Source organism: Notamacropus eugenii, chromosome 1 (genome assembly GCF_028372415.1).
Source record: "Notamacropus eugenii isolate mMacEug1 chromosome 1, mMacEug1.pri_v2, whole genome shotgun sequence".
Classification (NCBI taxonomy): Eukaryota; Metazoa; Chordata; class Mammalia; order Diprotodontia; family Macropodidae; genus Notamacropus; species Notamacropus eugenii.
The window spans coordinates 265,971,669-265,989,186 of record NC_092872.1 but is presented as its reverse complement, the minus strand read 5'-3'; the positions used below and the strand labels follow the sequence as shown (position 1 = coordinate 265,989,186).

General features: G+C 43.4%; 1 protein-coding gene and 1 long non-coding RNA gene across 6 annotated transcripts in view; one reads left to right on the top strand and one right to left on the bottom strand.

The window, feature by feature from the left end:
• LOC140517510 (uncharacterized) overlaps positions 1-16,854 on the bottom strand; it is a 56,370-nt gene extending 39,516 nt beyond the window's left edge. Inside the window, exon 1 of the long non-coding RNA XR_011971614.1 lies at positions 16,674-16,854. This is a non-coding gene — a long non-coding RNA (uncharacterized lncRNA). The remainder of the gene's footprint in view (positions 1-16,673) is intronic.
• Positions 1-17,518, top strand: part of LOC140517508 (solute carrier family 22 member 15-like) — a 229,343-nt gene that overhangs the window by 1,556 nt on the left and 210,269 nt on the right. For 3 of the 5 annotated variants that reach the window (XR_011971612.1, XR_011971613.1, XM_072628841.1), the window contains exon 2: positions 17,369-17,515. The exons of 1 other annotated variant lie outside the window; for it this stretch is intronic. Coding sequence is in view for 2 of the 4 variants with exons in the window: in XM_072628841.1 (XP_072484942.1) it covers positions 17,369-17,515 (147 nt within the window). In the remaining 2 variants the exon portion in view is untranslated. Of the gene's footprint in view, positions 1-16,172; positions 16,266-17,368; positions 17,516-17,518 lie in introns of all 5 variants that reach the window. One more of the 5 variants, XM_072628842.1, reaches the window with a different exon arrangement.

Here is a 17,518-nt window from a genome sequence, read left to right as displayed (position 1 = left end):
GCCCAGCCCCCGCCTATTGGGCCTCGCCTCCTTTTCACTGCACTCCTCCCCTTAGGCATTTCCTTGGGTAGTTGCGGATCGGGGAGCCCCCTCATCTGCCCAGAGGAGTGACTGGGCCACCGGGGCCCCCCTCCACCTCCCACTCCGGCGCTGCCCTTCCCAGTTTTCTCCCACATCCTCAGAACAGTGGGAGGGGGCACTAGGGGGGGAAGTGGGTGGCAGCCTTTCCCTTGTACCCTTGGCACGTTAGCGCCCCAGGGCTCGGTCTCGGATCATTGCTGGGTGGGCCCGGCCCCCCGTGGCTGGAGGCGGTGGCTTTGCCCCGAGTCGCGGTGAGGTGAGGTGGCAGAGAGCAGCAGGCCTTCTGCTCCGAAGGGCCGCGCCCACCCGCCTCCCCGGGTCTAGCTACACGAGTGCTGGACAGAGGCGGAGGCCCAGGGGCTAACCTCGAGGGGGCCTAGAACCCTGCGATGGCCGGCCGCCCTCGGGGAGGTGGTTGGTGAAGGAGGAAAGTCCAAGCTGGCCGATGGACTGAATGACAATCTGTTGTTCTGTTCCTCATTTGAAAATGCCCACTGCCACTCGCCCCAAGAACCCGTTTTCAATCATGACGGAAAGCATGGGTTTAAAAAAATGGAAACTCAGCCTTGTCTTTGTTTTCTGTGTTTCCTAACTCCTCGACGAGCCCCGCCCGTAGGGCAGACGCTCCCTTTAAAGGCTTTATTGCCGGCCAGGGAAGAGAGTAGCCCAGGATAGACGGGCACCCACCCCCAAACCCTCACACAGCATTTCCATGACATTGAAAGGAATCACAGCCAACCTGTTATCCCAAAACCTGAGAGCCTCCAGGGAAAGGGACCAGGGAATAGCTGGAGGAGACCAGCTATTAGCATTCGTAAAGCCATCTTAGATTCATGGATATAACACTGGGAAGGATCTTAGAGGTCTCCTAGTCTGGCTTTCTTATTTTACAAAAGAGGAAACTGAGATCCAAAGAGATTGTGACTTGCCCAAGGTCACACAGTAAGTGGACTCTCAACCGGATTCAGCCTTCCCAGATCCTCCAACTCTTTCCAATGCATCACCCCACAGCACACAAAACCAAACCAAATCTCAATGGCCATAGAATTCACGTAACTTGGAAGTTTGTCAACCTTGGCTTCCTTTTTAAAATTCCTGTGTGGTTTCCTGATAAATGGTACAGGAAAATGTCACAAATACAGCATTTGAGAATGTATTAGTCATCCTTAGAATGTCAGACTTGCCATTTGGAAGAGTAAGCATGTTAGGCCTGGGGAGGTCAGCAGATCATCTCTTTGCAGAGAGGACTGTGGGATCCCCTAGGGTTCATCTGGCCCATCTCCCTTTTATAAATGGAGTGACTTGGAACCAGGCAAGTTCCCAGACCTTGGGAAGGTCATTTTAAGTGTTCTCTGAGATTGTTTTCCCATCTGCAAAGTGAAGAAGTTGGGCTTACTGATGTCTAAGGTCCCTTCTTGCTCAGATATTCTATTGGACAGTCAAACAGTACTGAAGGTCCCATACCCTTTCTGGGTTATTTATTTTATTTCCATCAGAGATCCCAGGATTATATTCTGTTAGGAGTGGTAGTAGCATGGGTAGGATGGTGCAAATATTCCTGTGGATATATTTACTTCCTTCCAAGACTTTTCTTCCTGAATTCAAATCTGACCACAGACACTTACTGGCTGTGTGACTCTGGGCAAATCACTTAGTCCTGTTTGCCTCAGTTTCCTCATCTGGAAAATGAGATGGAGAAGAAAATGGCAGACCATTCCCTTTGCCAAGAAAACCCCAAATGTCAGTCAGACGTAACAGAAAGGAAAAGAAAAGACTACATAATTAGTAGCTAAGACAGGGAAATGGTAGTCAAGAACACTTGAGTCCAAAATCTCAACTGAGACAGTATAACCTCTCTCAGCCTCAGTTTCCTGATGCTGTAAATTGTGTCCTTCTGCAAAATGGACATAATAACCTGCATTGGGTTGTTGTAAAGACTAAAGGAGATGACATTCATTAGAATGTAGACATACATTTATAAGCCTTAAAGTGCTTTGTAAATACCGGTTATTTTTAAAACCAGAAATGTAGGAGGCTATGCACATATGCCACCTCTTAAAATGGCCCTGGGTGCTTTCTAACTCTGACTCTGAAGTCCTACAGATTTTATTCTTCTCCTTCTTTCTTCACCTAGTTTCAGAGCCAAAATTTCCTTCTCTGTAAAATAAAGGGGTGGATTTCCAAGGCAGTTTATGAGCCACATAAGAAAATGACCTCATTTCTTAAAATGAAAAATTAAATGCTGTTTCATCATCTGTCTTTTTCACCACATTTTTGGCTGCTTCCAAAAATCAAATCCATTCCCAAGGATGAAGGATTACCACCTCTAAGAATGTTGGAGGGGAATATTGGAGGGAATACTTTATGGTAACCCAAAAAAGTAATTTGATCTTAGACTACATATGGAGAGACATGTCAGGTAAGAAGTGGGAGGTGAAAACCCCTACCCTCTCGCCTGACTAGGCCACACCTAAAGCTGTATGTTCAGTTCTGGGTACCAGAGTTTAAGCTGAATATTGTCCAGAGGAGGTAAACCAGAGCAGCCTCTACTATCTGTATTTTTAAATGTACATGTGGTTATATAGCCTATATAAGATTGCTTACTGTCTCAGGGATGGGGGAGGGGATGGAGGAGAGAAGGACAGAATTTGGAACTCAAGACTTTTTTTAAAAATGTTGAAAAATTGTTTTTAACATGTAATGGGGGGGAGAATGTACTATTTTAAAAATGTCCATGTGGGCTGAGGGTGTATAGTACTTTAGGTTTTTAACAAAATGTAGTATCTAGAACATTCAGAGAGCTAAGCTGTATGACTCTTTGAGAACTACTCTGTGATGCAGTTTCTTCATTTGTAAAATTAAATGGCTAGCCTCTAATAAACCATAGTTTTTACAACCTGTGTCTTCCTAATTTAGCTTGTATCTAAAGGTCATGGCCTGTTTGACCCAGGTTCCTATGGTCATGAGATAATTCAGAACTTCTATAGGACAAAAAGAAAAACTCAAGGGAAATTTTAGAATTTAGAATTGGACTAATTAATGTAAGGGGGAAACTAGATAGATTAGGCAAAAATCATAGGAAAATAGCACTTAAAACTGAAAGAGATCATGCAGTCCAACCTCATTTTACAGACAGGAAACTGAGGAACAAAGTCTCTGAGGTTATCTAACACTTCTTGATTGATCTAGCCCAAATCCTGTCCAGACAAGAATCATCTCTAGAATATAAGTGACAAGCACCATGAAGCCTTTCCTTGGAGACTTCTAGCAAGAGGTAATCAACTAGCCTTTTCCATGGGAATGGCTGCCATGGTTACAAATTCTTCCTTCTATCAAGCCCTAAATGTATGAAACACAGATCCACTGATTCTAGCTGTGCCCACTCAGGTCAAGCAGGACCAGTTTAATCTCTCTTTCACTTGAGAGCCCTTATTAAATACCTCCAGGAAAGTCACCTCTGATCCACTCTCCTCCCAGGTAACCATCTTCATTTCCATTCTAACAAATAAAATCTACTGTGAAAAACTGAGTTTTCACCCAGGAAGATTTTCATGGCAAATAAATAGACAAAAACCAGAGGAGACAATCTATAGCAATGTTGTAACAACTAGGAAATCACCCAGGATAATAATAGTGTGTACTTATGAGATTTAGTGAGTTGTCATATAGGTGGGGGTGCAAGAATTAGGATTTGAACCTAGGTATGTTTGTACACATATACACACACATACATACATACATGTATATGGAGTTGCTTACCCCCTCCCATTCCACCTGTGCTGATTTTGTAGCTGAGGAAGAAGTTAGTTAGGAAAGATGAGCAGTATGGGAAAAGGAGAGAGACAAGTGCCTTCTTATTGATATCTGTTTAGTGAGAGTAAAGAACCAAGTACTCAGGGTTCCTGAAGGAAACAGTGGTCCTCAGGCTCAGAGACATCTCCCTCAAGGTCCAGGCCTCCATGTTGGCTGCTCACCAGGTAGTGAGACAAAGTGGAGAGTGATGGCTCCCAAGCCCCCAGCTCATCACTAGATATGTCTTCTGTGTGTTTTCTGAACCAAATCATCAATACCTTCTGTTGCCATGGTGAGGAAAATGCAGCAGTTATCTTGTGTAATGGGAAGGCAAGAGCTACTGCCATTAGTTTTGATGAGAAGCCCACTTCTCCCATGCTGGGTCTCCTTTCACTTAGCTAAAAGCACTGGGAGATACAGGGCTTATTTGCTGGAGCACATTAGCTGATTCATTCTACAGCTATTGCAGGGCTGAGAAATCCAGGTCAGATCTCTTCTCTCTGCAGCAGAGCAGCTGCAGTGAAGGCGGAGGAGGAGGGGCAGGGGAGTGGCAGGCATAGCGCTGTTCCTGATTAGCCTGGTGTCTGTGTTTATGTTGCTTAGGTGGTTAGCTGACTACAAGATAGATTACTGGACTGGTCAGAAAGATTGGAATTCCAATTTGGCCTCACTTCCTACATGTGTGACCCCGGGAAAGCTGTTTGGCCTATGTGACTTCAGTGTCCTCATCTGTACAATGTGGATAATAACAGCACCTGCTCCCTAGGGTTGGTGTGAGGATAAACCTATCTTCTAAATATTTATAAAGTGCTACATAAATACTAGCTATTATGCTGCTGGTGGTGTTTTGTTGTTATTCAGTCATGTCTGACTCTTCATGACCCCATGTGGGGTTCTCTTGGCAAAGATGCCGGAGGGATTTGCCATTTCCTTCTCCAGCTCATTTGACAGATGAAGAAACTGAGGCAAACAGGGTGAAGTGACTTGTCCTGAGTCGCACAGCTAGTAAGTTTCTGAGACCAGTTCCTGAACCCACAAAGATTAGTCTCCCTGACTTCAGGCCCAGCACTGTAGCCACTTATTACATGCCAAATAATAATGCATTATTACATCATTATTATTATATGTCAAAACACAGAGTCTCAATATTCAAAGAGATATAAAAAGTCATCCAGTCCAACCTATAAGTCCACAGGAGTGTCCTCTGCAAATTTCCCAACAAGTTGCCCTAAGTCTTCCCTTAAAGACTTCTTGGGAGGGAGAACTCACCACCTTCCTAAGCAAGCTTATGGACAGCTCCATTTTTAGGAAGCTTTTTTGTACAGGGATCTTAAATCCACTTTTTTTTTTTTTTGGTAATTTCCACTTATTGTTCCTGGTTCTGCTCTGAGGTGGTCTTCTACTCTGAGGTGGTCTTCTGCTCTGTTTTGTGGTCTTCCACATAACAGATTTTACCAGTATTCTGGGATGGTTATTATATTCCCTTTCATTCTTCTCCAGTTCCTTCAAATGATCATCCCATAGCCCTGTTAGTATCCAAGGCTTTCCCAATTCTTGTATTTCTCCTCTGAAATCTTTCTAGCTTGTTGATGTCTTTTCTAAAATCTGTCATCTAGAATGGAACACTAGATATGGTCTGGACGAGGTACTACAGGACTATAATCTCCAGTCTTCTGGAAACGGTGTTTCTTTCAATTCAGTTTAAGATTGAACAATAACTGAGATGTCACCTTCCTGCCAAGAGAAGGAAGCCAAAAGAAGGTACTCCTGTTAGTGGAGTAATCTGAATGTTTGCATCAACTCAAAACTAGGGAGCTCATGAGTTTCCCAACAATATGTTTACTTTGACTAGTCAGTCAGTGGACACAATTAATTCAAAACAAAACCATTAGTGAACTAGCATAGTAAGAAACTGAAATTCCCCCCTCCTGCCCCCATCATAAATCCCAGGCACACTCTCCTAGAAATAGAAATACCAGCAATGAGAAGAGCAGTTGAGCTGACTCACTGAGGGCCCTCACATAGGGAACGCTCATGGCAGGGACAATTCAAACCTCCAATTCCACAAGGGTATCAGCGTCTTCCACAATCAGATCAGCATGCTGCGGCTTTCTGAGCAAGCTCCCTGCTGAGCACTGATTCCTATTGGGCCTGCACTTCAGCATCCAGGCATCCTGCTGGAATCTGTCTCTGCTGCTTCCTCAATGGTTTGGTGGCAGTTCTATTGCTTCCAGACTGTCTTGTTATTTTAGACTTCTCTTTGGGCAACAGAGTTACAGACCTAGCGTTTGAAGGGATCAAAGAGTTTACCTCATCTAAAATCTTTATTTTACAAAGTAAGAAAGTGAGGCCTAGAGATGGTAAGACCTTTTCCTAAGTAAGTAAGTTGAGCTGGAATTGAATCTTATTAAAAAATCTTTGATGTTAAATCTATTTTTTTTTTTATTGCACTGTACTGTCATTGTTCTCTGTTGGGTGTATCCCTTCCTAATTTTGTGGATAGTCTTGGGCCTTGCTCCCTCTTAGCTTTGGGGGCTTCCTACTTACCTCCTAACCCTCTCAGCTCCAATCAGCTAGGGTGCAGCAACTAGAAAGCCTACCTCTACCAAAGATAGGCTGGTGACTCTTTAGTTATATCCAGAAGACAAAGCCTCCATACTCACTAACAAAAGCCAGATGGGATGCCTATAAGTCAAGTCTTTTATTTTAGTCTGTGTCTGAAGTTAAGATCCCAATCCTCGGTCTTTGATTTAGAATTAGAAATTCCTAAACTCCTCTGTAGTTTGCAATACAAATGCAGTTGAGCTAGAAAAACAAGAAAGGACACAAGGCCATTATTTCCTACTCACCTGGTCCCAGTTGCTGACTTTATTTTATAAATAGATGGATACAGATATATACAGTATGTGTGTACATGTATACATATATGAAATATATACCCACGTGTATATATGAACACATGCACACATGTGTGTCTATATATGTATGTAGACATACACTATTTACATGTCAACAAGCATTCAGTAACGATTTAGTATGTGCCAGGTACTGTCCCAAGCACTGGAAATAAAAATAGAAGCAAAAAGTATAACACTCTTTTCCCTCAAGAAGTTTATATTCTAGTGAGGGGAGGACACAGATAAAAAGAGGATGAAAACCAGAAAGTACGATGTAGGGGAGAGAAATGAAGACATCCCAATACTAGGACATGGTGAAGAAAGTCCAGAGGTTCAAGAGTGTAGCCTGGATAAGAATGAAGACATGGGGTGGCCTAGGTCCCCTTCTTAAAATGGAGGTCCTAGGAGGATTAAGTCAACTGGTGGGAGAAGCCACAAGGACAGATGGTACTTCTAATGTGAAGGAAAAGTCCTGGTAGACTGAGCTTCCAGAGTGAAGTGAAGAGTTTCTATGACATGGTAGAGAAAGTCCTTTGGAAAGTCAGGAGAGTGTGTATCCTGGAGAGGAATGAAGTATGTAAACACTGTCCACCTTCTTTCATATGTTCAACATGGAGGATGTGTCACCCTAGTGTTCTGGAGGCCTTGCGCTAGGCCTTTTAAGTTACATGGGAGTCAGAGCAGCGCTCAGCCTGACCACCTGTTGTTACTTCCTCTTGGTAACAGAAGAGTGCACCTCCTTTTCTGATCACATATGTCCCAGAAGAGAGCATTTACTTCTTGTATGGAAGTTATCATTTATAATGTGTTGTGGCCTATTTAATTTGCCCATTTTCCTTTGGATCATTCACAATTTTTTATTCTTTAGCCATTGTGTTGTCTGACGATTAATAATCATAACAAATGATGTTTGTATAATATTAATGAATAATTGCAAAGCATTTTATGTATATTACTTTATTTGACCTTCGTAACAACCCTGGGTCCTATAGATATTATTATCCCTCTGTTATACATGTGAAAACTGAGGCTCAGAAAGCTTGGGTGTTTATCTGGGTTCAAATAGCTAAGTAAGTATTGGAAGTGAGAATTGAACCCAGGCTTCCCCCGATGATAGGCCCTTGGAATTTACATAGATCAAAATGTTAGGCAGTACAAAATCAAGGATGAATTCCTGGGGAACTCTATCCAAAACTGCTCTCAAAGCTGATGCCAAGCCATTCATTACCTTTCTTTGAGCCCAGCCACCCAATCAGCTCATTCTATTTCTGTACACATTGTCACATCTCTTCCCCCACCCCCCCACCCCCGCCCCCTGCGTTAGAATGTTAGGTTTCTTGATGAGAGGAAATAACTTCACTTTTGTCTTTGTATCCCAGCACTTGGTTTGATGTGTGATACTTAATAAATTCTTGTTGATTGATTCAAAATCCACCCAACCATTTTATGACCTTGACTATGAGGATGGCATGAGAAGCTTGGTTAAACGTTTTGCTAACATCTAGATAAATGTGTTCCCTTGGGTGAGGTTTATTCTTAGGGAGATTTTGTGTGGTTTGAGTTCAAGCAACTTGGCCAAGTTCACATCTAAGTGCATGAGGTGTTCAGCTCAGAGACATCAAAGAATGTGTAGGAGATAAATCCATGTCATGAGGTCATCCACACTGGCTTCTTTGATAATACCTTCTAACTCCTTCCTTACTTTTTTAGGCACAGCCAAGAAGGTCGGGCCACCTGTTTACCTTCTTATCAAGTTCAGTACACTTTGTTAAATAACCACTATGCATGTACCCTGGTCTGGCCTTAGCCAGGTCCTCATGCTTCTAGAACTAGTATGGCTACAAATTCTGAGAGATCCAGGGTGGCTCTTCTCTAATGTTATAAGCTTAACCCCTGTTTTGATGTGTTTCTCTCCCTCATCCATGGTTAACAGCTAGTGATTAGAAACTAGTTCCATTCCACCAATGAACATCAATTAGTTCTTACAAAAGGGAAATTCACTTGAAGATACAGCAATATAAACCTTTTCCCTCAACACTTGGGGCACTTTTCCCTAAGTAACACCTAAGTTCCTAAGGAGCTTGAGCTCACACTGAAAGCAGTTTCTGCTTCAAGCAGCATTCACTTTCAAATGGATGAGTCTGAGCTGCCCCTGAACTGTGTCAAAGAGACTACTGGGTACTTTCTTCCTGACTACCAGGCATCCAGCACATCCTGACATGGACTCCAGTCCCCAAACATCTGGTAGATCACCATTCTGACCTGTGAAAGCTTTATTAAATACAGCTACCTCGAGGATGACTGTATCTAAGAGGTGGCGAAGACAGGTCCCAGGGCAGATGCAAAGGCCTGAGGCTTTCTCTCCACCCAAAGCTTAGCCCTGGGAACACCACCAGTCAGGAGTGAGGACCAGCCTCACTTTGTCCAGTTAAAGCCTTTCAAACACACCCCAGCTCCTGGGGCAGAGCTGATGAACTGTATGTCTGCTCATCACGCGTTTAGCACATTAGAACCAGTTACAGAATGCTTGTAAAGGCTCCAAATTAGGGAGCAGGGTTCTTCCATTACACATCATCATTCCAGAAACAGGCTCCTAACCCCTTCCATGATGAGATGGTGTCATTTGAGCACACTGCACATACTTTCCAGAATTCCCCCACCCTACCCCTACCCCCACTTTAAACTTGTAAGGTGTCCCTAGATACTGGAGACACAAAAACAATCGTGGGATTCCCGGGGATAGAGTATATGAGCAGAAAGATAAGAGGATCCAATGAAGGAGAGAGGGATGGGGCAGGGAGCGGGGAAACCTTCACAGAAGTAACTCCTGAACTGAGCCTTGAAAGAATCTGACCAAGAATCCTAAGAAACAGTGAAGAAGGTATCCCAGGTGGGGGGCGACAAGCTTATGCAGAGGCCAGGAGATGGTAGATGGAATCCTGAGGTCAAGAAACATCTAGTCAGCTAATTTGGCCAGAACATGCAGTGTCTAAGTGGCAATAATATGAAATACGTGGACATGTTTGTCTGGAGTCATAGTGTGGAGCACCTTGAATACTAGAGGAAGGAGGATGTATTTTATTCTACAGGTTACTGGGAGTTACTAAAGATTTTAGAACATGGGAATAACATAACCAGACTTATTCATAATCATTGAAAAGATTATTTCTGTGTAAAGAATGAACTGAGGAGGGCAGAGACTAGAGCAAGGATGGGGAACCTATGGCCTTGAGGAGCTATGTGGCCCTCTAGGTCCTAAAGTGCAACCCTTTGACAGAATCCAAACTTCAGAGAACAAATCCTTGCCTTGGAGGTCCTCAAGTGCATTCCTTTGAATCCATACTTCACAGAATAAATTCCCTTAATAAAAGATTTTGTTCTGTAAAATTTGGCCTCAGTCCAAAGGCCCAACCTAAGGGCCTAGAAGGCCACATGCGTCCTCGAGGCTGCAGGTTCTCTACCTCTGGACTAGCGGCTACGAGACAAATGAGAAGGATATGAAGACATTCAGGAAAGAGGGGATGGCCCCAACTAGAATCCACTGTGTTTTGCAACTGATTGGTTGTGGGGAGGTGAGGGTGAGGGAGAAGAAGTCCAAGATGACTCAGAAGGCCGACGGGGAGGACCTGCTCTCCAAGGGCCACTTGAACTTAATCCTTTTTTTAATTGAAGCCTAGTGTCCCCATTAGGAGAAGCAATTAACAGTTAGCAAGTCAAATGAGCCTTTGGATCCTGGCAAAGTTCTTGTTATTGTGAGAGGCACTTTAATACTGAAGGGAGAGCCAAAGGTCAGGAAATCTGAAACCTCCAGTGCTGGGCCAGCTTTGCCTTTCCCATGAACTTGACCTCCTTGGACTAGTTGCTTAACTTTGGTAATAAATGGATTCACCTGCCTTACCTGGCCCACCTGATCAAGTAGGATAATGCATATGAAAGTGCTTTGGAAAGTATAAGCATTACCTTCCCTTCCTTTCCTTCCTTCCTTTCCTTCCTTCCTTCCCCCCTTCCTTTCCCCCTTTCCTTTCCTCTCTGTCTCTTTGTCTCTGTCTTTCTCTCTCTGTCTCTGTCTTTCTCCATCTCCATCTCTGCCCCTGCCTCTCACTGTTTTGGTGTGTGTGTGTCTCTGTTTCTCTGTCAGTCTCTGTTTGTCTCTGTCTCTGACTAGACTCAGAGACAGAAGACCTGGATTGCCATCCTTTGCCTTCCCAGTCGGGCTTCCAGCTTTCCAGACTTCAATCCCATACTTAAGCTGCAGCCTCACCCTACAACCTCAGCCTTTCTCATTGTCTGGGGCTCCTCACCCTGAAACATCCATCTTCTCCCACCACCCTGTCTTTGCCCCCTTGGGATTCCTCCGGAGCCAGCTCTAGGCTCACCATATTCATTCCCTTCTGACTTTCCACACCGTATCTCTGACCCCCTTTCTAGGCTGCCTCACACCTACTTCTGTCCCCGTTATTTTAAAGTTTCCTTTTTCCCCATCAGAAAATAAACTCCTTGAGAGCAGGGACTATTTTTCTTTTTCTTTGTTTTGGTGCTTAACATTTTGCCTGTACTCAGTAAGTACTTCATAAATGTTTGCTGCCTCCCTGTTGATCTTCTTGAATCTTGCTTCAAGTACACTTAATCTCCGGGTCTCACAGAGCACAATAGTAATCCTCGTCCCCACCCCTCCCATTGTGGTGAGGAAAGTGCTTTGTAAACCCCTAGATACTAAACAGGTATCAGCTGTTCCTTTTTTTTTAGATAAGGAAGCCAAGTCTCTCCAAGTTTAATAGTTCCAGGTTACAAAACTAGTAATATTTGTAACTGCCTACTTTGCAGGGTTGTTTTGAGGAAAGTGTTTTGAAAATGAAAACAATTGTATTATAAACAATTTTAGGAATTTGTAAACAATTGAGGTGTTTTATTTTTTTCCATCCTCTGCACAGCTACCACTGTGTTTTCCTAAAGCAAAAATCTTACTATGTCACTTACCTACTCCATTTGGCTCTTTCAATTGCCTTAGTTCAATATGACTCCCTATGCCATCTAGGTTCAAACAAAAACTTCTTTGTCATTCACTGTCCTTCACAGCCTCCCTATAGTTATCCCCTTTACATATTCTAACCAAACTGGCCTTCTGGTTTTTCCTGTCCTTGAAATCTCATATCCCATCTCTGTGCTTTTGCACAGGCTGTACCCTATGCCCGGAATACCTTCCCCCATCAGCTCTGAGTTTTAGAAACACCAGGTTTACTCCCATTCCCAGTTTTGCCTTGTGGATATTTTCACTTAGACAGTGGCTTCCTTGAAATAAAGTCAGCTAGGGTCATACAAGTAGACTTAGAGCTAGAAGGAGCACTGACCATGGAGTCAGGAAGCCCTGAGTTCAAAACCAGCTTCAGAGGTTTACTAACTGGTGACCCTGGGCAAGTCGCTTGGACTCCATCTGCTTCAGTTTCCTCATCTGTAAAATGGGGCTGATAATAGTAGCACCTCCTTCCCAGGGCTGTTGTGAGGATCAAATGAGATCATATGTGCAAAGCATTTTATAAATCTTAATGTGTTATATTAGTCAATAAGCATTTATAAAGTGCCTACTATGTGCCAGGCACCATGCTAAATGTTGGGGATACGAAAAGAGGAAAAAGACAGTCCCTACCCTCAAGGAGCTCACCGTCTAAGAGGAGACACAAGGAAATAAATCTGTACAAACAAGCTGTATACAAGATAACTAAGAGAGAGAAGATACTAAAATTAAGAGAGATAGGGAAAGGATTCCTGTAGAAGAGGGATTTTAGTAGGGACTTAAAGGAAGTCAGGGAAGACAACATGTGGAGACAATGATAGTAAAATGGTATTGTTATCTTTGTTCTTACAATAACAACAACGCTATTATTATCATCATTACCAGCTAGTTGAACACTCTCATTTCATAGATGAGGAAACAGGCCCAGAGGGAGAGAAAAGTGATTTGAAGCCAAGTCATTCATTCATTTGTTCATTCATTTAACAATCATTTAGCAAATGCCTTCTATGTGCAAGGAGTGCAAGATAAAAATGAAATAGTCCCTGCTTTGGAGAAGTTTATGATAGGAAAGTTTCTTTTCCAGTATCATCCTGCCTTCACTCAGGTAATTGTGATGATGGTAGTTTTATAGGTAGGAGAGATTTTAAAGAAACTGGTACTTTGAATGCCTCTGAATCAGACCAGAGGGAAGGTATCTATGTTCAACTAGCCATGAGCATGAATGTAAATGGGCTAAATCTAACAAAATTATGCCAGACTTTTAGAGACTGCAGTTGTTTTCAAATATGAAGCTGATGCCCCTGGCTATCATCAGGCCACAGAATAGCTTTATAGGATTTGTCATGGGGTCATGGCAAGGATTAGGCCAGAACCACAGCAAAGAGAAGTAGGAAGGAACCCTGAGGTCATTCAGTCCTATCCCCATCCAAAGGAGGAAGACTTCCCCGAGCATCCCCACCCTCCAAGTGGTCATTCAGGCTTTACTTGAACACTTCTTTTTCTGCACACTCAAGCAAGTTGACTGTAGGCCAGAGTAAGAGCAAGAAAAGTGAGATTTTTGTTGTTTTCTTTTTGGAATTCATTTCCTAGGCTCAGGCTAAATTGAAAACATCTGAAGGGTGAATCACAGCTGTGCTGAGTCACGTGGGTTGTGATGCCTTCTGGCTCTGAGCCTATCAGTTGAAAACTATGTACACTGGGAGGCTGATGTTTTGCTTTGTGGGTTTCGCTTATGGAAAGGAACTTTTGATTCCCTGGATGGGACCCCTGAGTAGCCATTTGTTAAGAGCCTCCAACTACTCCGATGCTGTTGGTGCTCCCCCATCCAGTGGTTTATGTAGGTGGTTTTACTTTGTCAGATAGTTGGAGCCCTGTCTATTGATCTTTGTGCTAATTTCTCTGCTTGTATTTTCTCTGCATTTTCTCCATGTTCAGGGTGCTGACCTTTCCCCGAACTAGTGAGTGATTTATGTATGTTTGATTAAAGTAAGAGTGTTGACACCTTTAACAGTTGTCTTTCCTTTAGTAAAGCAGATCAAAGAACCTGGGCTAGCAGGCCATCCTGGGTGTGCTAGGGTGCTTGCTGCTACAGCCAGTCACATCTGAGCCAGCATTCAAGACACAGAAAACCTGATAGCAGGTAGACACCTGTGCAAACAGTTCTAGCAGACTTTATTTCCAGAAAACCCTTGCCAAAGTAAAAATATCCACAAGGCAGAACTCGGAGTAAGTAGGAATAAGCCTGGTGAGGACAACCACCTGGGGCTCACTCAGCCTTTATGAGAGTACAAGGAGAGTCCCTTTTAAATGCATTTCAGGGTCATCAGTCCACTTTGCAGGGTGATGAACTATCCATCCATGGAAACTCTAGAAACCCCTTCGTTAAAGTTGTAGAGAGTTACAATCTGCATCAGAGAAGGGACTAGGGATTATTCTCAAAGAATTAAAGTAGTTTTATACATGTACATTTTTGTGACCTCAGAAAGTCCTGCTCTCGGTGGAATGTGGGTATTCATTTTGTGATTACAGGTCCTATATGTTACCCTTAGGATTAGAAACCTTCCAGTGGATAGTGACACAGTCCCGTTTTCAAACGTGGGTGCACAAATATCTCATCCAGAGGTATAACAAACACCCTAAGTCGTATTGGACTGTCAGGGGCATTTAAGAGAGGCTTGTGAGTTGGACTGGATTTTTGGTAAGAGTGCTGACACTCTTAAGAGTCAGTGCATTTTGTAGTTTTGGGACCTTTTGTGGGGCAAAGGACAATAGGACACTTGGCAGGGTGACCAAATGAACAACCAGTTTTGGGGGAGAGAGAGAGGAGAAGGAAGAAAAAAAAGGAGAGAGATTAAGAAGAAGAAAGAGGAGGAGGCAGGGTGAGAGAAAGAGGGAGAGAGAGAGGAGGAGGAGGAGGAGAGAGAGCATAAAGAGAGAACTACCCAGCACAGCTCCTAAATGTTTGAGTCAGAATTGGAAGCCAGAAATTCAGACTCTAGGTCAATACTCTGTCTACTATGTCACAATGCCTCCTGATGACTGCAGAATGACTTCAGTACTTTGATAACATAACCCTGAACTGTAACCTTAAAGATACAACACACGTAAGACCTTTCTGAAAGGAAGATAAAATGTTCAGTGGATACATAACCTAGTCTGGTAGAACTTCCCCATGAATCTTGAGGGTCTTCCCCTCCCATTTTGATTTTTTTTTTTTTTATTAAGGGGCCATTCCTTGAGTAACTTAAAGAAGCCTATACATTGAATAGGTGTATCTCACTCAAAGTAAGATTGTGATAAGACCTAAACCTGAAAAGGCCAAGGTCTCCCATTGCATCCTGGGCTATCTCCAGTTGTCCTGATGAATATCAGGCCACTGGATCCAGATGGCTCAGGAGAATAAGGTGAGGCTGGTGATTTTGCACAGCCCTCTCTCACTCAAATCAAAGTCAACTGCAAGTCATGCCATCATCTGGATATCATGGTCCTCTTTGAGAACAAAGGACAAACACAAGCCTCATGAAATAGCTAGAGTGACACCCTGTGAGGGAGAAGAGGCAGAGAGAGGAGCTCTCAGAAGACAGTCCTTCCATTCTGCCCTTGCCTTCCATGCCCAGTCTTGGTGCCTCTCACATGCCAGAGTCCTTGAGCATTCTTGAGGACTGAAGGGAGGCAATACCATACCTTCCTTCTTCATTCCCAGTTCTAGGCCAGAACTGAGCATCCTTGGAGAGGACCTTCTCCATTCCCTCCCCACTTCAAAGAAGTATATTTTGAATCAAAGGTCCTCCAATCATGGGATAACAGCCAGCATAATAATAGCTAGTATTTACATCTCATTTTAACATTTACACAGTGTTTCACATAGGTTCCCTCACCACTGCCAGGTGAGGTAGGTGCTATTATTAGCCCTATTTTACAGATAGGGAAACTGAAACATACAAACAGGTTAAATGACTCACCTAATATCACACAACTAGTAAGTGTCTAGACCAGAAGTATGAGACCCACAGGTGGAATGCAGCCCAGCAAACCAGAACCCAGCCCAAACTGGATTAAAATGTAATTGAGGAGCTTTTAGCAAATTAAATAAGAATATCATGGAACATAGATAATGTTAATATGTGATTTTCTAAGGCAGAATGCTACCTGAAGGGATGTATAGACATACATACATGTATGCACATATATAGGTACACATCTACACATGTATGTGTATATACATGCATGTGTGGAGAGAGAGTTTGAGTTTGAAATCATTGTGTTAGACAACTGTCAAAGTCCAGTCTTCCTGACTTCAGGTCCCAATAGCCCACTAACCCTGGTAATAGATTCAGCCCTGGAAGGAACACTAGAGGCCATGCATGCAATTCAATCTCTTTATTTTACAGATGAGGACACTCAGACTCAGATGTGGAGCGACCTGCATCATATAAGTAAAGTGGCAGAGATGAAATCCAACCCATTGGGCTTCACTTATTCTGGTTGGTGGGACTGGTCAGTTTTGAATTGAAGAAGGAATTAGTGGCCAGACTAGCCTTGAATCAAGGAAGTCCAGCCCTCTTAATGACACCTCCTTCTACTCATGTGACTCTTGACTCCCCTTTCCTGAGACTCCCAACACCTGTTATTCTGGTTAGGGGATGAGGAGGTAAGATGAAGGAATTATTATCGCCCCATCTCCTCCCATAAACAGGCAAGATAACTTGGCTTCAGTTCTAGGTATGACCTTGTGAGGAGGGGCTAAGAAGAAAGATACCTAAGGAGGACATGGGGTTGGGGGAGGGTGGGAAGAGGAACAGTTGGGAAAAGAAAAAGAATGCCACATCAAGAAACCAGACCTTAGCAGAGTCAGGCCAGTTAAGAGGAGCAGTATCCCAAATAAGACTTACCTGCTCTAGAATTTTTTCCTAGAGGGTCTGAGGGAAGCAGCTCAAGTAGTTTAAGGTTCCTATTCTCATTTGGAGTCGGACTAAGCAGCTGGAAGTTTCTTCTTTTACTTGTAGGTTTACTATAATCATAGATAATCTAGATAGGATAGTCCAATAGAAAGAGTGCTGACTTTGGAGTCAGGACCAGGATCCAAATCTTGGGCAAGTCAGTTATCTGCTCTCAATCTCAGTTTCCTCATCTGTAAAATGAAGGGGTTGAATTACATGAGCTCTAAGGTCCTTTCTAGGTCAGGATCTATCATTCTGTGAGACAGAGAGGGTGGGGACAGTCAAAGCCCTTGTCACCCCACCATGGTTACAGTTCTGTGCTCTGATTCTAAATTCAATGCTTTCCCCATCCCCTCAGGACTCCAGATGGTTTGGTGAAAGCTGTGATCCTTAGAAACAAATGAAACTTTCATCCTACTGGCCTTCATGTTAACCAGGAATAACTCAGGAGTGAATGTCATTTGCTGGGTCTTGATTCTCTCTCTCTGTCTTCCCAGCACTTAGCACTGTGCCTGGTGCCAGCAGCTCTTGGAATGAATGAAAGTCAGGCCAGTTCTCTCTGGATGTGAATTTAGGAAAGGGGAGTAAATGCACCTGCTTCAGTGGATTCTCAGTCTGATATCAGCATTTACATGTGCTTATTTCAGATCTATGTGGCCTGCCAGTCGATGCTCGTTGTGCTGGTGGGCGCCGTACCAGAATATCATATCGACCAGGAAGAACTTCTCAGGAACCCCGAGGAGCTGGCCAGCCACGTGCACTTTGCAGATAACTTTACATCCATAGTGACAGAGGCA